We start from the raw sequence: 23,777 nt of genomic DNA, 5'->3' as shown, positions 1-23,777 counted from the left end.
AAAAGACTCCCTCTAGAGCAGGGATGTGTAACTTAGAATTATTATTTTATGTTTTACCTTTATTTAACTAGGCAAGTCAGTTAAGAACAAATTGTTATTTACAATGATGAACTAGGAAGATTGAGTTAACTGCCTTGTTCAGAGGCAGAACGACAGATTTTTACTTTGTCAGCTCGGGGATTCGATCTAGCAACCTTTCAGTTACTGGCCCAACACTCTAACCACTAGGCTACCCTGCCACCCCTTGATGGGGATGGGGGCCACACAAAATCTTAACTCATCATGATGGGCCACAGTGTACCCACATCCATACAAAGCCGGCACTAGAATTTTGGGGGCCCTACGTGACTCTTTGTTGGATTCCCACCACTATAAATAATTTATATTGTTTTGGGGGTGCATGCTACACTACTGCTTATAACTAACTGTAAGTATAACAATAAGAAATCTAAGATGTGTCAAATTAAATTCAGCTCTAGCTATGCATTTGGTTTGCTATCTTGCTAGCTAAGTGGCTAGATGTCAAGATAATGCTTCTTGGTTAGAGCAGAGACATTCAATTTACTTCAGTAAAGGTCCTTTTCTAGTTAGTGGATTTATATGGTGATTTAATTCCAAAGATTGTGTTTATTGACGCAGTGAGTAGTGCTGATGGTATTGTTACTGTACCTGTGATAGGTCTCAGTCTCCTCAGTACAGAAGACGGCCTCCTCATGTCAGCTAAAAACTTATACAGGTCCTCATCACTCAACCTGTCCCCCTCCTGTTTAAAGAAGTTGGTGACGGTGAGGGTAGCAGGTCTGAAGCTGCTCAGACTACATGACTCGTCTCCACTGGTGGTCCTCTCCAGGGAGCGCCGGCCCGCAATGCTTGAGTTCCTCCTCTCCGACCATGACCCTTTCCTCTCTGGGAGGGGGGGGGGGACAACAACAGAAAGCCACAGCCAGGGTCGTCAGAGTTACAGAATCCTCATTACATCACAAGGTCAGGGGTAGTCATATAGAGCAGCCTCTACACTCTATATTCAATGAAATGTTTAATTTCATATGATAATAAAGTTAACAATTGATGAAAAGCGGATGTAGTAGATGTGTTCCCTGAGTCCCCTCCCCCAGTATGAAACCTCTCCATCAGCAACCTTACCCCCGGTATGACTAATGTCCACCCGATGACTCATATAGACAAAATGTACAGCCCTGTTCTGTTCTCAGCTGACACTGACATCCAGGAAGAACTGGCCATCCTCTATGGTAATCAATTCAACTCTGTACAACTTTATTGATCCCCAAGCGTTCTGACCTGGAAGTCCCATCTCCAGCTCAGTGTCTCTCTCCAGGCTGCCAGCGCTGTTCACAATGTTCATCAGGTGGATAGCTGTCCAGGCGAAGGGCATCCGGTACCGACCCAGGCGTGTGCAGAACTGCTCCGACTGGCTCCGCAACTTGTCCAACTTCTCTTTGTTCTATATATGGAAGGAGAGAAAATCATTGCATCTCCTCCATCTGTTTGATGAGCTATACCACAGAGCCTACCCAATAAACATTGTAATCTACCTAACCTATGAAAAGATTACCATTCACTTTGAGTCTATTGCGTATTTGAATGTTTTTTTTTAAGAACGCTCTTACCTTGGCTGTGTCGGACTCTTTGAAGACCATGTAGGGCTCTGCACACTCTCCTATATCTCCCTGCTGCAACACCTTCTCCAGCTGGGGACAGCCAACACACAGGAAGGAAGTTATCAGTCACTACTCACATACAGATCGGCAGATCCAATGTACAGGAAGTGATTAAGTTAACATTGCAAAAATTCTCTGGTTTTTCAGAAATCCATGTTGGATGATTTACTTATTCCCTTCTGATTTTTTATTTATTTAATTTTACATTTAGGGAATTTTGCAACTCTAGAAATGTGCGTGATGCTGACCTGTATGACGAGGAACACATCCTGCGAGGGGTATGTGATGGAGAAGATGGCTGAGCGGGCCAGGGTAGAGATGGCTGCTGTCTGGATGTGGGAGCGCAGCATCCCTTTAGTCTGTTCTGAGTTCAGGTCGAATAAGAAGTTCTCTGATATCTGATGAGGGAGAGAGACGTGAAATTTTGAATGGAATAAACAGTGTAAAAAGACAAGAGACTACTCTGATATTGATATCGGTTAGTGCAATGTATTTCTCAATCCATTACGAATACTTAATCTGACAACATTGAAGTTTTAAAAACTCTGAAATATTTGTTCACTGTAAATTGACTGAGCATGGAAGAGGGGCTTCGAGGGACTTCATTTTAAATTGGTTACCGTTTCCCTCTTAACGTTTGATGCGTATGAGCAACAATTGAGTGTTACTCATACAGATACATGGTATGACTTAAAGAGCATTGACACAATGATAACAGGCCTCATATGTAAACTTTTATAGCCCAGTCATCTAGTTCATGTTGGACTCCAACCACTTTTAATGATTTCTCAGAGACTGACCCAACAACTCCGGGCCGAGTGGCATTGAGGAAAACATAACAGCTTACCTTTTTCTTTTCCTTGACATCGTATAAGGCCAAACTGGCGAATATGGGCTCGATTTCGATCTCAAACCTTGAAGGGGAAAAAAGGATTGGGTCAGTAGAAAGCAGAAGGCAGTTAAAAAGAGTGCAGCTAAAATGCTTTTTAAAGGTTGTCGGTGTGTTCCCCCACTTACTTCAAGGACAAGCACTTGACGAGTAGCCTCTGGCCAAAGTGCTCCTTAGGAACATCAGGCACACAGTGGCGCTCTATGGGTTCCTCCTGAGGACGCAGAGAAAGTATAAGAAGAAGAAGAAAAACATTAACATAGGTTTTTGTATAGTACATTATATATTGGAATAGGCGGTGTATAAACACTATCTGAAGAAGTATTTTCACTCGTGTGAAACCAGTAGCGTCGAATTCGTGAATATTCGCCGCTTTAAAAAGCCATGTGATGTGACAGCATTAGCATTGATAGGGTTGCCAGGTCTAGCTAAAATTTCTAGGCAAATGACTAGTCAAAATCCGCACAGAAGGCCTGAAAACTACCCCATTTTTTTTTCTCAGCAGCAAGAGAGTAGATTCGCTAGCGTCCCACCTCGCCAACAGCCAGTGAAATTGCAGGGCGCCAAATTCAAAACAACAGAAATCTCATAATTTAAATTCCTCAACCATTTTACACCATTTTAAAGATACACTTCTCGTTAATCCAACCACAGTGTCCGATTTCAAAAAGGCTTTTCGGCGAAAGCAGAACATATCATTATGTTAGGTCAGCAACTAGTCACAGAAAGCATTCAGCCATTTTCCAACCAAAGAGGTGTCACAAAAAGCAGAAATATAGATACAATGAATCACTAACCTTTGACGATCTTCATCAGATGACACTCCCAGGATTCAATGTTACACAATACATGTATGTTTTGTTCGATCAAGTTCATATTTATATCCAAAAACCTCAGTTTACATTGGCGCCATGTTCAGAAATGCCTCCAAAACATCTGGAGAAATTGCAGAGAGCCACATCAAATAACAGAAATACTCATCATAAACTTTGATGAAAGACACGTTTTACATAGAATTAAAGATAAACTTGTTCTTAATGCAACCGCTGTGTCAGATTTCAAAAAAGCTTTACGGCAAAAGCACAATATTCAATCATCTGAGAACATGGTACAGCCACAAAAGCAAGCAATACAGTTACCCGCCAAGTTGTGGAGTCAACAAAAGTCATAAATAGCATTATAAATCTTCACTTACCTTTGTTGATCTTCGTCGGATTGCACTCCCAGGACTCCCACAATAATTTTTTGTTTTGTTCGATTACGTCCATATTTATGTCCAAATACCTCGGTTTTGTTCACAAGTATAGTTCACTATTCCAAAGGCACAATGCCGAGCGCAAAATCCAGACAACAAGTCAAAAGAGTTCCATTACAGTTTGTAGAAACATGTCAAACGATGTTTACAATCAATCCTTAGGGTATTTTTATAATAAATCTTCAATAATATTCCAACCGGACAATAGCGTATTCATTACAGAGGAAAAAATAAGGCACGGCGTGACCGCGCAGTAAACAACTGATTGGCCTCGGCCATCCACTTGTTGAAACAGCTCTTATTCGACCACCTTCCACAATAGAAGCCTCAAACAACTTTCTAAAGACTTTTAACATCTGCTGGAAGCCTTGGGAAGTGCAATCTGGCCCCATAGACACAGCATATTGGATAGGCAATCACTTAAATGAAACTACAAACCTCAGATTTCCCACTTCCTGGTTGGATTTGTCTCAGGTTTTAGCCTGCCATGTGAGTTCTGTTATACTCACAGACATAATTCAAACAGTTTTAGAAACTTCAGAGTGTTTTCTATCCAATACTACTAATAATATGCATATATTAGCATCTGTGACAAAGTAGCAGGCAGTTTACTCTGGGCACCTTATTCATCCAAGCTACTCAATACTGCCCCCGTCACCAAGAAAGTTAAGAAGGAATATCGACTTCACTTCTAATGACCTAAGAAAAATGTGGTTTTCCATCAAAATAATTATTGTGAACTAATAAAATAATTGTAATATGTAGCAAGAGAAATTATAATTTGCTGTTAAATTATTTTCGGGCAATTGTGCTGTTATTATGTGCCAGATGTTAAGACTACAAACCGTTATTAATGGCCAATTAGATTGACTTGTCATTCAATAGAATTAGGCTACGCCTACTGACTGTAATCTGAGTTTATGGTTGTAATTCAACTTTGCCACAGTTTGGTTAGCAAGATGCAGGCTATAGCCCCTGATACAGTGGCTTGCTAAAGTATTCACCCCCTTTGGCATTTTTCCTATTTTGTTGTCTTACAAACTGTAATTAAAATGGATTGTGGGAGAGGGGGGGGGGGGTTGTATCATTTGATTTACATAACATGTCTCCCACTTTGAAGATGCAAAAAAAACAGAAAACTTGAGCGTGCATAACTATTCACCCACCCAAAGTCATTACTTTCTAGAGCCACATTTTGCAGCAATTACAGCTGCAAGTCTCTTGGGGTATGTCTCTATAAGCATGGCACGTCAAGCCACTGGGATTTCTTCAAGGCAAAACTGCTCCAGCTCCTTCAAGTTGGATGGATTCCGCAGGTGTACAGCAATCTTTAAGTCCTACGACAGATTCTCAATTGGATTGAGGTCTGGGTATTGACTAGACCATTCCAAGACATTTAAATGTTTCTCATTAAACCACTCGAGTGTTGCTTCAGAAATATGCTTAGTGTCATTGTCCTGCTGGAAGGTGAACCTCCATCCCAGTCTCAAATATTTCCCTGTATTTCACACCATACATCATTCCTTAAATGCTATGTCTGGGTTTGCACCAGCATTTTCCTTGATAGCCAAAAAAGCTCAATTTTAGTCTCATCTGACCAAAGTATCTTCTTCCATATGTTTGGAGAGTCTCCAACATGCCTTTCTCCCACATGCCTATTTTGCTTTAAGCAATGGCTTTTTTCTGACCACTCTTCCGTAAAGCTCAGCTCTGTGGAGTGTACGGCTTAAAGTGGTCCTATGGACAGATACTCCAGATACGCTTTGCAGCGCCTTCAGGGTTATCTTTGGTCTCTGTTGCCTCTCTGATTAATTCCCTACTTGCCTGGTCTGTGAGTTTTGGTGAGCGACCCTCTCTTGGCAGGTTTGTTGTGATGCCATATTCTTTAAAACATTTTATTAATAGATTTAAATGGTGCTCCGTGGGATGTTCAAAGTTTCAGATATTTTTTTTTACAACCCAACCCTGATCTGTACTTCTCCACAACTTTGTCCCTGACCTGTTTGGAGAGCTCCTTAGTCTTCATGGTGCTGCTTGCTTGGTGGTGTTGCAGACTCTGGGGCCTTTGAGAACAGGTGTGTATATATACTGAGATCATGTGACACTTAAGTCCACCTGTGTGCAATCCAACTATGTGACTTCTGAAGGTAATTAGTTACACCAAATCTTATTTAGTGGCTTCACATGCACGGATCCCCTTTTCCATTTAAAATCAATACATTTAAACAAGTTATTTTTTTCATTTCACTTCACCAATTTGGACTATTTTGTGAATGTCCATTACATGAAATCCAAATAAAAATCCATTTAAAATGACAGGTTCTAATGCAACAAAATAGGAAAAAGGCCAATATGAATTAATACTTCTACAAGTAACTGTAGGCCTACACCTCATTTCAGATATCCTAGAGTAGCCTAGGCAAGATGTCAAATGAATGATTTAGCAGCTTGCTTAGTTCTAATTGACTAGACTAATTTAGTCAACATGAATAGCGAGGCGATTTCGAGGTAAGAAGTGCTTCCCTTGCCCAACAGCCTGCTGGAATAGGCTACTGAGGATGGGGTCTTAATTTCAATCACTGAAGCAAATATGAATAATATGGATATGAACTGAATAGGCCTATGCTTGTCAATGACAGCCAGTGTATTTATTTATTTTTTAATCTGTAGCCTAATCTGACTGTCACCGTCAATCTAATGCATTCTATTAAACAGCTGATCGGCAATTGCGATACCATTTGTGATCATGGTCACAGTTAACTTCTAATTTCATTTACTAAACATGGCCATTAAATAATTGCATAATAACACAAGGCTACAACACACTGAAGTTATAAAAAAGCCTATTTATTAAATCCAGTGGTGTAAAGTACTAAAGTAAAAGTACTGAAGTAGTTGTTGGGGGGGTATCTGTACTTTACTAATTATATTTTTACTTTACTATTTTGTTTAGGAACGTAATGTACTTTTTACTCCATACATTTTCCCAGACACCCAAAAGTACACGATATATTTTGAATGCTTAGCAGGACAGGAAAATGGTCCAATTCATGCAATTATCAATAGAACATCCCTGGTCACCCGTACTGCCTCTGACCTGGTGGACTCACTAAACATACATGCTTCATTTGTAAATTATGTGTTGGAGATAAACCCTGGCTGTGCATAAATAAATAAAATGGTGCCATCAGATTTGCTTAATATAAGGGATTTGAAATTGTATATACTTTTTACTATACTTTTGATACTTAAGTATATTTAAAACCAAATAATTTTACTCAAGTAGTATTTTAATGGGTGACTTTCACTTTCTATTAAGGTGTTAACTTTTACTCAAGTATGACAATTGGGTAGCCTACTTTTTCCAACACTGAATAAATCAATTTGACAGCTCCAGGAAGGCTTCACAAGTGACACAAATTGATTTGCAATGACTCCAGTGATATTTATTGTATTAAACAGCAGATTACAGTAGCCTACATCAGCATAGAAATGAATAGTCTAATTATGGCCAACAGACAGATGGCTAATCTTCTGTCCATAACAGAAGAACGCGAGGTAGTTCTATAACTTCCATTTCAAATTCCCACTCGAATTAAGCAATAAGGCATGAGGGGGTGTGATATATGGCCAATATACCATGGCTAAGGGCTGTTCTTACACACGATGCATCGCGGAGTGCCTAGACACAGCACAGTAGTATATTGGCCATATACCACAAACCCCCGAGGTGCCTTATTGCTATTATAAACTGGTTACCAACATAATTAAAAGTAAAAATTGATGTTTGTCATACCCTTGGTATACGGTCTGATATACCATGGCTTTCAGCCAATCAGCATTCAGGGCTCGAACCACCCAGTTTATCATGCAGTTTAAACCACCTTCAAGCAAATGTATCTAATGCGCTCTACAGCGCCTAAAGTCTAATGGCCGTTCATTCTTGATGCGTATCCGTTCTAACGCGTTAGTATGTTTTATGGGAAAAGGGTTGGAAATAAGTGTCTCCATAATGACAATCTGAATAGCCTGCCCACAACTGGCAAAAAGTTATCACGACGTGGACACCTGCTGCTCGGTCTCCTCTCACTCACGTGACTCGGCTGTCTGCTTGAAGCGCTCAGTGTCAACACACAGACACCGCTCTGACCCTTTACTTACACACCTCACTCACTCAGGAACACGCTGCCTCACTGCCTGATAGTCAGCAACAGGTCACAGTGAAATATATATTTTAAAGAAATTGCCAAGGAGGCCGCAGTGTAATTTAGAAGTGGCCCAAAAACCTGCAACCAATACATTTTCACCTGCCACATCATTTTTAAATTAGCCCAATTTTCGGGAAAACCGCAGAACATGGCAACCCTGATCATGGCTGACGATACACATTAATGTGAAGAGACAGACATGCACAAGACCCTGGCAAAGCAAACGCTGGCCTGAGACGTCAAAATGCACTTCCGTCTCTGTAGAAATGCAGCAGTGCGTGTGCGCCTTTGTCCTAACCTCTTCGAGGGCGGGGTGCAGGGCGAAGAGCTCGCGATGGCGGTTGGACTTGCGGTGCTCCTCATTGTGGCGGTCGATCTCCTCGTTGGGGGCTCGGTCCAGCAAATGGGGCAGGAGAGCGTCGGGGACAGAGTTCTTCAGGTCAAAGATACTGCAGGCCCAGCTGCCACGCGGAGTCTCGTCTATGGATATGGACCTACGCTTCAGGTCATCCTGGGGTAGGACAAACACACAGGTTAGAGAGGGCCTATATACACACACTATAAAAATATTGAAAGTGTAAGATGACCGCCCCGTTGCTATGGGTTACCTAGTCGACTGCCCCATTGCTATGGGTTACCTGGTCGTCCTGATAAGCGCTACCGTCTGGCATCTCATCAGCCTCAAACACCTGTTTGGGCAGGCCTTTCTGCCTCTCCTTCTGCTTGTCCAGGGTGTTAGGGTTAAACCCAGTACCAAGCTTATGGTATCTGTTGAAATAAGTAGACCAGAATGCGAGTGTTGAGGTGTAATAAATAACTAGCTGCCAAGTGTAATTGTAAAAATGTGTAAAATAAGGGTTCAAATGTGGGTGTTAAGATGTTTTATAGGTTTTCTAAAAAAGGACACGCTCCCTAAATAATAGAGGGGAGCTTTACCTTCTGTTGACAACGTTCCAGTCCTCAGTGTAGGACCTGACACAGTCTCTGACGTGGGCGTCATTGTGCCTGGAAGGCAAAGCGACATCGCACGTTACAGTCAACGTCTCATCCTCAACACCAGATGTGTTCAGTGAGGTTTAACGTTCATATGTTGCAGATGGAAACGTAATTCATAGAGCTATTACTGAGGACCTATTTCTGGGGGCTTTCTAGTTCAAAAAGGGGTTTGGTGGTGGGCGTGGCAGGTGGTGCGGTCGGCCCGTTTAGAGAATATTTTAGAGGCCCTGTCATGACAAAAAGTGTCCCCCTGTCAAAAAGTTATGGTGCTTACAAATGCCCTTAACTAGGTGTCTTCACCAGACAGACAGAAGAAAGTGATAAAGGATGAACGTGAGAGAGGTGGGAAGAGAGTGGTAGACTCAAGTATTTCAACAATTCTTCTCTTCCAACTTGTTAGGCAATCATATGTACCTAAAGGGGAAGGATGGCCAGCCACACAGGAGGGGGATTATTTACTAAGGAGCAGAAGGAGGCCGTGCTGACCGAGATGTATGCTGGCAATTTCGGAGTAAAATGCATGATTGCCAGAATCAACCTACTGTACTCTTCTTCTGACGGGGAATTGTCCAGGTGGAGGAGAGCTGGGCAAGTGAAATAACCTTTTGTTTATCAATCACATTCTATTATATCTGAAATGATTAGGATTTAAATGAATGTCACATAATGTCACTTTTTGCTTGAAGGTCAGTACCCTGTCTAGCCTGCCAGAAGTTTGAGAGGGTGAAGACTGTGGCGCCGGAGTTGAAGCCCATCATAGTTGTTTCACCATGGCACATGATCAGTAAGTATCTCAACTCAAATTTTGCCCTGATAAGTTGTTTTGTAATGGTTACTTTATTTGACCACAGCAGAGTTCAATATTATAGAATGTGTGTGTCAGTCTACTTACAAATATTAAAATCTGCATAAGAATAACGTAACCTTCTCCCTAACACTTTAAGTGTTTGGGTGGCCCTCATCGGACCCTTCACGACATCCAGGAATGGCAACAGCTGGTGTCTGAAAGCGACCGATCACTTTAAAAAGTGGGTGGAGGCAATACCCATTAAGGTCAGTAAAGGACGAGTACGTGCTTAACTCTACATTTTCTTCTGTAACCCATTAAAAAAGGTTGCTTGCAACTAGATTTTCGTTTTGTATCATACCCCTTCCAAAGACGAGACTGGCGAGGCCAACTCCCAAGGCGATGATGGACATCTTCAAAATATTTCAATATCTTACATTGTCAATAGATATCACTTTCCTACCCCCTGCTCCAGGTTTTCTGAATGGACCAACCAGACCCTCAAGACTGCCATGGGCAGGTCCCTTGATTGGCACCAGGAAGGGTGGGAGAACAACCTGAAGGTAATTCTCTTTGCACACAACAACTGCATCCAGGTCTCCACCGGGTGCGGACAGGTGCCGCAGCTGTTGACTGAGGTAAACAATGCAATTGTGTATACAATTATTGCATATACTGTAGTCTTTCAAATTTGTGATTTGTTTGTTGTTTGTCTATTGCTATTTTTGTATAACGTACTTTCAGATCACTGAAACACCACCTGATGTGGTGGAAGTTGTCAAACCAGATCAGAACACCTTCAAAGACCACCTTCAGGCACAGACTGAGAAGGATGTGAAGGTTTTTGACCAGGTAAAAATTAATTGGTTGACATTTAAAAAAGCAATAAATGGTCATCTTCTTCAATTTACCTCTCCAAATGACTTTAGGACCATCAACCCTCCCCCCAACCAGAGGGGGACCACATTGAGGTAGGCTACACCTTCCAAAAGTTATGAAAAGTACATAGCTCCCATTTATAACACTGCACTAATCCATCAAATTTTCTTGCAGTAAAGTGTAACTTGTGTGTTTGCTTGTTTACGTCTCTGTCTCCTACCCGGTTCCCTTTAACTCTGCTCCAGTTCTCCAGGACCAGGAACTAGGGGTTCTGCCCAACCCCCTGACGGATCCCTCTGATGTACTCCATTTCATTACATACATTTACAGCTACTGTTATTGATATTTACAGCTACTGTTATTGTCATTACCTGCTAAGAAAGTTGTCTTGCCCTGTCATACTGGGCACATAATATGTGAGATACACAGATTAACTAAAAACACTAGCACTGCAAACACTCAGTACAAGTCCCCCTTTCGAGACTGGATGCCTGTTGAGAACAAGTGACAGGCAGAACCTCCCACCCACACAGCAACCCCTTTAAAATTCCACAAACCAGAATTCAGTATTTTAGTATGATTGCCATGTGACTGTCCCCACCGAAACAATCTGTGAAAATAGAGAGAGAGGAGAGAGAGATATATAGAGATATATGGAGATATCTATCTATCTATGTTCAACAACAAGGTTATACTAATGAGCTATGCAAGATAGAAAGAAAATGAATCAGAGTAGAGGACGACAGAAATTATATTATTTCAGTGTAGATAAGGGAAGGGCAGGTTCAAATATTAACATGACAGCCAGACAAGTTAGGAGAGGTACGGAAGCTAAACAAAACTTGTTTAAACAACGAAATTGTCACGGAAATCAGCCTTGTTCGCATAGCGATGACTAAAATAACGTCATTTAGGCTGTAGTGAACTCAAATTTTAATCATTAGGCCATCACACCGTTGATATAGCAACAAACGCTAATAGTTTATCAAATCCCATTGTGACGCAGAGGGGGACACTTTTTGGTATGACATCCCCCATCTTGGTGGTGTAGAGAAATCTTGGCATTTTTAAGCCAATTTCCTACAATTCTACAAAACGTCTCCATGGAGAGGAGACATTTTTGCAGTTTTAAAGCAAATTTCCTGCAATTCTATGCATTTTGCCATGGCTAATGCTGTGTTATTTTGCTCAAACATCATAACAAAACTGCTACTTCTAAATGAATTGTTTTTATTTCAATTCTCCTTGACTCTAGCTTTTATTTGGGGCGGCAGGGTAGCCTAGTGGTTAGAGAGTTGGACTAGTAACCAAAAGGATGCAAGTTCAAATCCCCGAGCTGACAAGGTACAAATCTGTCGTTCTGCCCCTGAACAGGCAGTTAACCCACTGTTCCTAGGCCGTCATTGAAAATAAGAATTTGTACTTAACTGACTTGCCTAGTTAAATAAAAGGTCAAATAAAATTGTGTGATTGTTAATTCTCAGAGATCATATTATTAAAAAAATTAAAATAAAGGTCCATGATTTTCTACATACTTTATCTGGTTTCAGCCGGTTAAGTACACAGTGAACGTGTTTTTCCATCCCCAAAATGTATAATAATTGGCGACCACAAAAAAACACTTGGGCGTCCAGCCCAAGGATTTCAATGGCAGACAAATTCCACCTATTTTACCAGACAAATAGTAATTTCTGTTAGTTCATGTCTGTTCTAGACAATATATTTATATCTAAACATTGCGTAACGTCACACCCCTCCTAACCGGACATCAAAACCAGAACAGTTATTTGCTTTATTCATTTGGTAAATCAATTGGTGTAATTGTGTTAAAATGAGGAGATGCATCCTGTTTGCTGCAACTGAGTTAGACCTGATGTAGGCCTAGAGGAATCTGATAATGTCTCAACTGATACAGACTCAGCTCGTACTGTATGGGGCTTTTGGGGGGGGGGGGCTACAGTAAAGCCCTTTTTGATAACTGTTGATATATTTTTTAAAGGCTTTAAATGAATTGTATTGATTGATCTGATTTGGTCCTGAGGAACTCACTCTAACCCAGCCAGTCAGTATTGTCCCAGTCAAGCACCTACCCTTCCTCAGGCACGGCCTGTCCCACTGTGCGACACTCTCTGGGGGTGCAGACCACCTCGATGTCGTCCGGGGGGAACTCGATCAGGTCCCTCAGGGGGCCCGACTCGATTATGGGTGGGTGAGTGCGGAGGTACTCCTCAAAATCCACTGGCTCCACTGCCTCTGTGAGAGGCACCTGGCAACAGAGAGGAGAGGCTTTGGTAGAGTGAATACAAAAATCAGAGAATATATCTGAAAAAGGCCTACCTTAGCCACAGAAAATCATCCCCAAAAAGTCCAGCTGTATTACTAGCAAAGAAATATCAAGGCTTAGCTGTCAGCAAATGCCGTGGCTTGATAAATGTTGAGACAAGTTCTATCCTGAGAACGTTTCAAAACCAATTATCAGGCAACTGCATTTTCTATATTGGCAGACAGGCTCCTCAGAGGACCATTCTCCTCAGTGAATTTCATTTAAAAAATAGTGTCACAAAAAAAATCTAGAATTTTAATATATTCACATATCACCAAATGATTAAAAACACACTATTTTGCAATGGAGGTCTACAGTAGCCTCAACAGCACTCTGTGGGGTTGCACCATGGTATAAACAGAACTACCCATCCTCCTCTGGGAACATTGACCTCCATACAAAACCTAGGAGGCTCATGGTTCTCACCCACTTCCATAGATGTCCTCCAACCTATCAGAGCTCTTGCCACATGTCACACTCAATCAAAGGATCAGAGAATGAATCTAGTAATGAAAGCATAAGCTACAGCTTATGCACTGTAGTGTATAAAATGTGGTGAGTAGTTGACAAAGACAATAGTTGAACAGTTCGAGAAATGTCTTCAAAAATGAAGGAGAAGCGAGAGAGCTAGCTATATTTCGTAGTATTTGTTTTTTTATAACTTTCAATTTTTACTTAACTAGCTTAGCTAGTATAGTCCACTCAAACACCCAGCTCGCAGAGAGAGATGCTATGTTAGCTAGCTGGCTATGGCTATACAACACTCACTCTTCCAAGTCAAGGTAAGCTTTTTATTTTATAAATGTATTGCACCTGTTCAAAAATAGCTTTTTTTCCCGATTACAACCTCTCACTATATTTTTAAAACAAGCCACAGAAAGTCTGTTGCAATTTCAGTTTAATCCACAACAAGACAGAACAAATATTACAACAAATAATGGTTGAACTCAAATATACTAGTTGATAAAAAACTAATTTGGAAAACAAAATGTAAAACTGTATAACCTTAAATTATATCAGAAAAAGGATTGGTGGAGTTGTCACACATGCAGCTAACAAAAATATATGTACATTTCTGCTCTATCCAAAATGTACAACCAAGTAATTATAGCACTATCGTAAAAAGAAAAAAAAAGGAGTGGAAGGGGGAGAAAGTAAGGACCTTGTCCTTCAGCCGGATGTGGAGGTCCTGGGCTGGTGTGGTTACATGTGGTCTGCGGTTTTGAGGTCGGTTGGACGTATTGTCAAATTCTCTAAAGTGACGTTGGCGGTCACTATGGTTGAGAAATAAACATTAAATGATCTGGCAACAGCTCTGGTGGGCATTCCTGCAGTCAGTGTGCCAATTGCATGCAACCCTCAAAGCTTGAGACATCTGTGGCATTGTGTTGTGAGACGAAACTGCACATTTTAAAAGTGGTCTTTAAATTGTCCCCAGCATAAGGTGCACCTGTGTAATCAGATTATTATTATTTTTTGTTAATCATGCTTTTTTTTTTACATCAACAGATGTCACCCATGATCATGCTGTTTAATCAGCTTATTGATATGCCACATCTGTCAGGTGGATGGATTTTATTGGAAAAGGAAAAAAATGCTCACTAACAGGAATGTTAAAATTTGAGAGAAATTAGCTTTGTGTGTACGGACAATTTCTGGGATTTTTTATTTCAGCTCATGAAAGATGGGACTAAAACCTTACATGTTGAATTTATATTTTTGTTCAGTGTAGCCGGGAAGAGATTTCTATGTACCGTTTCCATTGCACATGGTTTATGTACTGATACACAAAACGATGCCAGATTCAAAACAGAGTTTTTCAATTAAAATTATTATACAAAATTCTTTCAACCAATAGAATGTTATATATATATGAGAGATACAACAATCCAAGCTTTGCAGATTTATCTATGAAGAGACAATCATTAGAACATTGGTTTTGGTACTGTACATATGTAGATAGTTTTTTTGTCGTAGGTTCAGGAAAGGATGAAGAATTGCAACACTTACTTGGAGTTAACTGTGCATATAGCACTGCTGGGTTATTTGAAAAGTCAGTCAATCAATCAATAATACTTAGCAAAAATGTTTATTTACAATCTGTAAAAACTATGAGAATAGAAAGCTTTAGACCTACTGTGAAACATCATATCACAGTTGAAAAATATATGGCAAATAGAAATCAACTGGATGGTGTTCAGAGATAGATGGATAGATAACCACTGCGCCACCCGGGAGGCCTAAATCAAAATATTTTTGAAGTAACCACACTTTGCCTTGATGACAGCTTTGCATTCTCTCAACCAGCTTCATGTATGTATAGGTCAAAAGTTTGGACACGCCTACTCATTCATTACTGGTGAGAGGAGCAAGGCAGTGTTATCACTCTCCACAGCGTAGGGGTGAGAGGATATGAAGAATGGACCTGTTAATTGTTAGCTGATAGACTCAAACCCTTCCCCCTCCCACCATTTACCTCTACCTCTGCAAAAACACCAAGATGCATTGTGGTTAGAAGCTTACGGTGTTGCTTGCAGCGGCACCCACGTTCAGGTTCTTGAGGAACTGTGGGGAGCCCCCATACTGACCAGCAATCTGCTTTCTCACCTCAGCTGCTACAGTCCTGTAGGGAGGTGAGGAGAGAGAAGCTTAGCAGTGAATATCAAACCATTAAACAACTTCTTAGGGCTATACCCCTTTTTCGCCATTTCCGCCTGAATGACGTGCCCAAAGTAAACTGCCTGTAGCTCAGGCCCTGAAGCCAGGATATGCATATAATTGGTACCATTGGAAAGAAAACAATTAGAAGTTTGTAGGTTAATATAAACACAATAGATATGGTAGGAGAAAATCCAAAGAAAAACCAACCATAATTATTTTTCAGATTCCTTTCTCTGCAAGTTGAAAGAATGGATTACTCAAATCGAGTTTTTGGGATATAAAGAAGGATTGTATCTAACAAAACAACACTACATGTTACAGCTGGGACCCTTTGGATGACAAATCAGAGGAAGATTGACAAAAAGTAAGTGAATATTTAATCTTTATATGTGAATGTGTGAAACCTGTGCTGGTGGAAAAATATTTTGATGTGGAGCGCTGTCCTTAAACAATCGCATGGAATGTTTGCTGTAATAGCTACTGTAAATCGGAAAGTGCAGTTAGATTAACAAGAATTTAAGCTTTCAGCCGATATAAGACACATATGTACTTAAATGTTTAAAATCCATAATAACCATTAGAATTTATTTGAATTACGCTCCCTCCAGTTTCACCGGAAGTTTTCCCGCTATCGGGACACCGATCCTTAAGATTAAGTTAACAGGTAAAACACAGAGAGACAGATCATAGTTATAGGCTAAATTCTTTGCTCCAACAAATGGCAACCCTTCAGTCCAGACAGAGGCTAGCCACTTGACAGTTTAATCTATTCAATCTAGGCTTTGCTTATGGAAAACAGTCAGATGTTGCCTCCAGGCTGCGTACTGTCAAAGATGTCTCTCACACACACACACACACACGTTGGAAAAGTGGAAAAGGGCAGTGTAGGCGTAATAAGTTAACAGATAAGGCCAGTTCATTTACTGCAGTAGTCTGGTCACTCTGAAGGACAGGTACAGTATAGTCAAGGGCAGCCGTTCTGTTGTGGGCCAAACATTACTATTATATATTATGGTCCCTGCTAGAAGGGCTCCCGAGTTGCGCAGCGGTCTAAGGCACTGCATCTCAGTGCTAACAGCGTCACAAGATAGCCTGGGAACAAACCAGGGTCTCACAACCGGCCACAATTGGCGCACAATTGGCCCAGTGTTTCCAACTGGCAAATAATGAAAATGCTGTGGCCATGAGGGCTCTCTCCCTGGCCCTGGCCCTGGCCCTGGTGGTGGCCTTACTGTCCTTACGGTTGTCCTTACGGTTCCCTGTGACACCATTATGGTCCCTGCTGTGGCCTGGTCCCTGGCCAGACTGGGCTTGGTCCGGAGTAAGCAGAAAGTCTAGAGCTGTCGACTCGTTGAAGTAGAAATATTCATTCAAATCGAAGTTAGTGTTCACTGTTCTGATGTCCAGAAGCCGTTTTCGGGTCATAGGAAATATTATGTACCAAAGAAAATTAAGATGGCCGCTATCCACTGCAGCGCCATCAGCTGGCAAGTGTCTTCACTGACATTTTCAACCTCTACCTAACTGTCTGTAATACCTATAGTGCCTTCAGAAAGTATTCATATCCATTGACTGATTCCTAATTTGGTTGTGTTTCAGCCTAAATTCAAAATAGATTAAATATTTTTTTAATTCTCACCCGTCTACATGCAACACCCCATATTGACAAAGTGTTTCATATTTCTGCAAACTTACTGAAAATAAAATACAGAAATCTAATCTACATAATTCTTCGCACCGGAGTCAATACTAGTGCTAACTGATTAACAGAAATGTTGGTTATTTTTCATTTTTTTAAACAATTTATTGACCGGTCGGTTCAGTTATTTGAATTCCATTTTGTTCGTGTTTTTTCAGTGAATTCAAATGCGCACATTGCACAGTTTCTCTAGAGATAAATCAGATTCAGCCTGAACTGTGTGACACAGAAGGGAGTCGTAGTTTCCAACAGGCCAATAATCTACAGTTCAGCACATAAAATATGGTAATTTTACTGCAATGACCATAATACATTACGCACGTAGAGTGCATTCAGAAAGTAAAGACTTTTTCCACATTTTGTTACATTACAGCCTTACTCTGAAATTGATTAAATTGCTGCTGCCCCCCCCCCCCCAATCAATCAATCTACAAACTAAAATAAAATTGTATTATTATTTTATTTTTTTAAGTAATATCACATTGCCATACGTATTCAGACCATTTGGCCACGATTATAGCCTCAAGTCGTCTTGGGTATGATGCTACAAGCTTGTCACACCTGTATTTGGGCATTTTCTCCCATTATTCTCTGCAGATCCTCTCAAGCTGTCAGGTTGGATGGGGAGCGTCGCTGCATGGCGATTTCTGGTTTCTGCAGAGATGTTCGATCGGGTTCCATTCCGGGCAAATCAGGGACATTCAGAGACTTGTCCCGAAGCCACTCTTGGCTGTGTGGTTAGGGTTGTTGTCCTGTTGGAAGGTGAACCTTCGGCCCAGTCATTATGTCATCTACCTACATTATATACACAGTTAATGTCTGAAGCTTACATACACCTTAGCCAAATACATTTAAACTCAGTTTTTCACAATTCCTGACATTTATTCCAAGTACAAATTCCCTGTCTTAGGTCAGTTAGGATCACCACTATTTTGGAATGTGAAATGTCAGAATAATAGTAGAGAGAATGATTTATTTCAGCATTTCTTTCTTTCATCACATTCCCAGTGGGTCAGAAGTTTACATAAACTCAATTAGTATTTGGTAGCATTGCCTTTAAATGGTTTAACTTGGGTCAAACGTTTCAGGTAGCCTTCCACAAGCTTCCTACAATAAGTTGGGTGAATTTTGGCCCATTCCTCCTGACAAGAGCTGGTGTAACGGAGTCAGGTTTGTAGGCCTCCTTGCTCGCACACGCCTTTTCAGTTCTGCCCACACATTTTCTATAGGATGAGGTCAGGGCTTTGTGATGGCCACTCCAATACCTTGACTTTGTTGTCCTTAAGCCATTTTGCCACAAATTTGGAAGTATGCTTGGGGTCATTGTCCATTTGGAAGACCCATTTGCGACCAAGCTTTAACTTCTTGACTGATGTCTTGAGATGTTGCTTCAATATATCCACATAATTTTCCTCCCTCATGCTGCCATCTATTTTGTGAAGTGCACCAGTCCATCCTGCAGCAAAGCACATGATGCTGCCCCAACCCCGTGCGTCACAGTTGAGATGGTGTTCTTCAGCTTGCAAGCCTCCCCCTTTTTCATCCAAACATAATGATGGTCATTATGGCCAAACAGTTCTATTTTTGTTTCATCAGACCAGAGGACATTTCTCCAAAAAGCACGATCTTTGTCCCCATCTGCAGTTGCAAACCGTAGTCTGGCTTTTTTATGTCGGTTTTGGAGCAGTGGCTTCTTCCTTGCTGAGCGGCCTTTCAGGTTATGTCGATATAGAACTTGTTTTACTGTGGATATAAATACTTTTGTACCTGTTTCCTCCAGCATCTTCACAAGGTCCTTTGCTGTTGTTTTGGGATTGATTTGCACTTTTTCGCACTAAAGTAAGTTAATCTCTAGGAGACAGAACGCATCTCCTTCCTGAGCAGTATGACGGCTGCATGGTCCCATGGTGTTTATTGTTTGTACAGATGAACGTGGTACCTTCAGGCGTTTGGAAATTGTTTCCAAGGATGAACCAGACTTGTTGAGGTCTACAAAAAAAAAATCTGAGGTCTTGGCTGATTTCAAGGTAGGCCTTGAAATTCATCCACAGGTACACCTACAATTGACTCAAATTATGTCAGAAGCTTCTAAAGTCATGATATTTCTGGAATTTTCCAAGCTGTTTAATGGCACAGTCAACTTAGTGTATGTAAACCTCTGACCCACTGGAATTGTGATAGAGTGAAATAATCTGTCTGTAAACAATTGTTGGAAAAATTACTTGCGCCATGCACAAAATAGATGTCCTAACCAACTTGCCAAAACTATAGCTTGTAATTAATAAACAAGAAATTTGTGGAGTGGTTGAAAAACAAGTTTTAATGACTTCAACCTAAGTGTATGTAAACTTCCGACTTCAACTGTAGATTCCCTTGCTCATGCGTGGTTCGGACGGACCAGTCATCAGCAGTGCCTCTACTCAAATGACTCTCACCTAACACACACGTTGCTGCTACTATATTTTTTCCTGCTGCTCAGGCACTTTACCCCTGATTGTATGCATACAACTACCTCGTCTATCACTATCGTTATTGATATTGTTTGTGAACATACTGTATATTTGATTTATATTGACACCATCTATTTCTGGTATTGCTATTATGCAAGTAACCTTTGGCTGTACTGTTTACACCTTCTGTAGAGACCCATCCACTTAGCAAAATATTGATATATAAAAATTTATATTGACATTTGTGGTCGTAACATGATTTTGTGACATACCACACAGACTCACTAAACACAAATTCTTCATTTTTAAATTATGTCTGAGTGTTGGAGTGTGCCCCTGGATATCTGTCAATAAAAAAATAAAAATAGGGCCGCCTGGTTTAAGGAATTTGAAATTATTTATACTTTTGATACATAAGTACATACTTAAGTATTTTTAAAACCACAGACTTTTACTCAAGTGGTATTTTACTGGGTGACTTAGTTTTACTTCAGTAATTTTCTAATAAGGTATCTTTACATCTGAACACTTTCTGTTTAGCTGGAATTTTTCCTTATTGTAGGCTACTACCACTTTTATTCTTAATTTTTACTACTCTACTCACTTTTTAGCACATTAACTCACTGGCTTAAGAGGGTGTGAACTATGCTGACTGGATGGAGACAAAGGAGAGCTCTCAAGTTTCTTAAAAGTGAGTTCACAGGTTCATCAACTTTCAATGCAGAATTACTTTCCCATTGTTCCTCAAAAATGCAGTGTATTATATACCATTTTGCAGTCTACTTTTCAGCAATGTAAAAAAAAAATCTATTTCAATTTTTACTACATAAGACCGAATCCAGGTGGTGAGTCACATATGAGCAATTTCTTCACAACCATGCAATGCATTGTTTTACACCCAGCTTTAATTCCACTGGCATGAACAGCAAGCAACTGAAATTGACACAGCGCTTCTGGTTTTGTTCGTTTCAATAGACCTGAATGCATTACCTTTAACTGTGGTTGACATAACTTTGAATGTTAGGGCTTTTGCTGGTAAACTACCACTGTCCATGACGATGTTAGTTAACGTCACTGTAAAGCCGTTTAAACTCAACTCCACGATTTAGGATGGAGTTGGGCGGCGACTCAGTTTGGGCAAACTGGAGCTCCATCACATAAAAACAATTATTTATCATAAACTAGTGATTTCATCACCCAAAGAATAACTCGCAATTACACAAGTCATTGTTCTGTGTAATTGCGGGCTATTCTTTGGGTACTGAAATCAGCACCTACAGTAAAGAGCTCCACTTCGGAGCTCGATTTTGCCCACATTAGTCGCAGCGCTCAACTGGCATCATAGCTACTGTGTTGCTTTCTCTCGTCGATGTGTCAGTGCTACCCAGCCGTAGCCAATAAGTTACCGCAACTGTCTACTACGGATGTACTAGTCAGTCCAACTAATGCTTACCTAAATCCCTGTAAAGACCGATAGTGGTTGGGTTTGATAGTATGATAGATGTCAAACGTAGCTAAACTTCAACCCCGTATGCATGCAACGGCACAATACACAAAAATAACATTGCGAGAAACAGACAGCGCTGTACTATATGGCGGGTCTATGACTGGCACTGGGCATCTTTGATATGGCTAACGATAACTAGCTAGCGGGCAGGGCCTTATTTGGGGATGGCTTTGCCTTGAAACGGAGGGCAGAAGACGAGTTTTTTAAATATTGAAAACGGCGTAGCTTGAACGAGGGACTCAGTTCTGTCAGTGTTAAAATTGGAAGTAACGCCCTTACCTGCTGATTTTTTGGGCGAATGCGCGGCGCTCAGCCATGACTGTAGACGCTGATGTGCTTGGGTTCACAGACTTTCCGCTGCTTTCTCCCAAGGAAAACAATGAGTCTGGAATAGCTACCGTAAAGATCCTAAAGCAGGCGCACACGAACACACCCTGCCACAAGTCAGACAGACTGTTTTTGTATGACACCAAACACTTCATTCGCCTAACACAAGTTTCAAAATGCAATTTGGCACGTATTTGCTGTTGAAAGAAATTCCGTTTATTTCAGTCCATTTTCAAATAGTTATTTCAAATCTCACTCCAACACCAAGCCTCCAACTGCACTTAAATGCAAGTAAAACTAAATGCATGCTCTTCAACCGATCACTGCCCACACCTGCCCGCCCTTCCAGAATCACTACTCTGGACGGTTCTGACTTAGAGTATGTGGACAACTGCAAATACCTAGGTGTCTGGCTAGACTGTAAATTCTCCTTCCAGACTCACATTAAGCATCTCCAATCCAAAATTAAATCTAGAATCGTCTTTGTATTTCGGAACAAAGCATCCTTCACTCATGTTGCCAAACATGCCCTCGTAAAAGTGACCATCCTACCAATCCTCGACTTTGCGATGTCATTTATAAAATAACCTCCAACACTCTACTCAACAAATTGGATGCAGTCTATCACAGTGCCATCCGTTTAGTCACCAAAGCCCCATATGCTACCCACCACTGCGACCTGTATGCTCTCGTTGGCTGGTCCTCGCTTCATACTCGTTACCAAACCCACTGGCTCCAGGTCATCTACAAGTCTCTGCTAGGTAAAGCCCCGCCTTATCCCAGCTCACCATGGTAGCACCAACCAGCAGGTATATCTCACTGGTCACCCCCAAAGCCCACCTGTAAACAGCCCATCCAACTACCTCATCCCCATACTGTATTTATTTATTTATCTTGCTCCTTTGCACCCCAGTATCTCTACTTCCACATTTATCTTCTGCACATCTACCATTCCAGTGTTTAATTGCTATATTGTAATTACTTCACCACAATGGCCTATTTATTGCCTTATCTTACCTCATTTGCACTCACTGTATATAGACTTTTCTTTTTTCTACTGTATTATTGACTGTATGTTTGTAATTCCACGTGTAACTCTGTGTTGTTGAATGTGTCGGACTGCTGTGCTTTATCTTGGCCAGGTCACAGTTGTAAATGATAACTTGTTCTCAACTAGCCTACCTGGTTAAATAAAGTTGAAATATATTTTTAAGACATCGCAAATCCCATTTATTCTATCCATACACTGTCTGAATATACATTTATGGAAATGTAATGTTATGACACAATAAAAGTGCATTTTAAGCATAAATATATTATATTTCTATGATTTTTATAACACCAACAACTTAATGGAATGAATGAATGTGCTTGTAGTAGCCTGGTAGAATGTTGGCTTCTTAGTGTTCATAGCCATGGTTATCAACTGTACTGCAAAAATGGAACATCAATCACAGAAAATGGATGTTGTGGATGTTGTGGTGGCAGCTGCAGGGAAGTACTTGGATTTTACTGCGATTTTACTGTGGAGTTACTAGGTGTATTGAACGATAGTGTTCAGTCCTCCCAAGCTACGGCCTGGTATAGGATCAGATAAGGCCAAGTAGTGGGAAAGTGGTGAGGTTTTAATGGGTGTAGGTTAGTTGATAGGGCAAATTTTTCTTCCCCTTTCCTCATCCATTTTCCCTTCCATTTCTGTGACACAAAGTGTAGTGAATTCACACCCCAGAACAGTAGGCGGAAACACAGGGCTAGATAAGAGACTATAGATGAATAGGGAGGCCATGACCAGCCTCACATTCCAGTACAGTAGGTGGCGGTGTATGCACCTTTCAGTTGGTTGCGAGCCGCCAATAAAACTTAAGAAGAAGAAGTAGCAGTGCAGGTCCATGGATCTCATATTCTGGAGAGGAGAGACAACCCGGGGCGAAAGGTCGTTGAGACAGGGAGGTCACACATGGTAGTAGTGTTTGTTAGTGGGGCTGTAAGGGGCTGTATACCTGTGGGAAGTGGTCGGTCGGTCAGTTAGACCAACATCATGCCTGGAAGTGGGAAAGAGGGGAAGGGAGATGGTTGGGAGGTAGCTAATCTAAAGAGTTTACTAAAGTGGAAAAAGA

The 23,777-nt window shown here is 40.9% G+C and overlaps 1 protein-coding gene across 22 annotated transcripts in view; it reads right to left on the bottom strand.

The window, feature by feature from the left end:
* LOC109898142 (dedicator of cytokinesis protein 7) overlaps positions 1-21,851 on the bottom strand; it is an 87,902-nt gene extending 66,051 nt beyond the window's left edge. For 3 of the 22 annotated variants that reach the window (XM_031833671.1, XM_031833673.1, XM_031833675.1), the window contains exons 1-12: positions 21,613-21,800; positions 15,540-15,639; positions 12,784-12,959; positions 8,968-9,036; positions 8,670-8,799; positions 8,330-8,542; positions 2,697-2,782; positions 2,527-2,593; positions 1,928-2,077; positions 1,629-1,709; positions 1,300-1,462; positions 670-906 (exon numbers count right to left, since the gene is read on the bottom strand). In XM_031833671.1, the coding sequence (XP_031689531.1) occupies positions 670-906; positions 1,300-1,462; positions 1,629-1,709; positions 1,928-2,077; positions 2,527-2,593; positions 2,697-2,782; positions 8,330-8,542; positions 8,670-8,799; positions 8,968-9,036; positions 12,784-12,959; positions 15,540-15,639; positions 21,613-21,650 (1,510 nt within the window). In that variant the 5' untranslated portion in view covers positions 21,651-21,800. Of the gene's footprint in view, positions 1-669; positions 907-1,299; positions 1,463-1,628; positions 1,710-1,927; positions 2,078-2,526; positions 2,594-2,696; positions 2,783-8,329; positions 8,543-8,639; positions 8,800-8,967; positions 9,037-12,783; positions 12,960-15,539; positions 15,640-21,612 lie in introns of all 22 variants that reach the window. The other 19 variants (XM_031833676.1, XM_031833677.1, XM_031833678.1 and 16 more) reach the window with 11 other exon arrangements.
* Between the last annotated feature and the right edge of the window lie 1,926 nt (positions 21,852-23,777).

This window comes from Oncorhynchus kisutch, linkage group LG10 (genome assembly GCF_002021735.2).
Source record: "Oncorhynchus kisutch isolate 150728-3 linkage group LG10, Okis_V2, whole genome shotgun sequence".
Taxonomy (NCBI): Eukaryota; Metazoa; Chordata; class Actinopteri; order Salmoniformes; family Salmonidae; genus Oncorhynchus; species Oncorhynchus kisutch.
The sequence above is the reverse complement of the archived record's forward strand: the minus strand, read 5'-3'. Positions and strand labels throughout refer to the sequence as shown.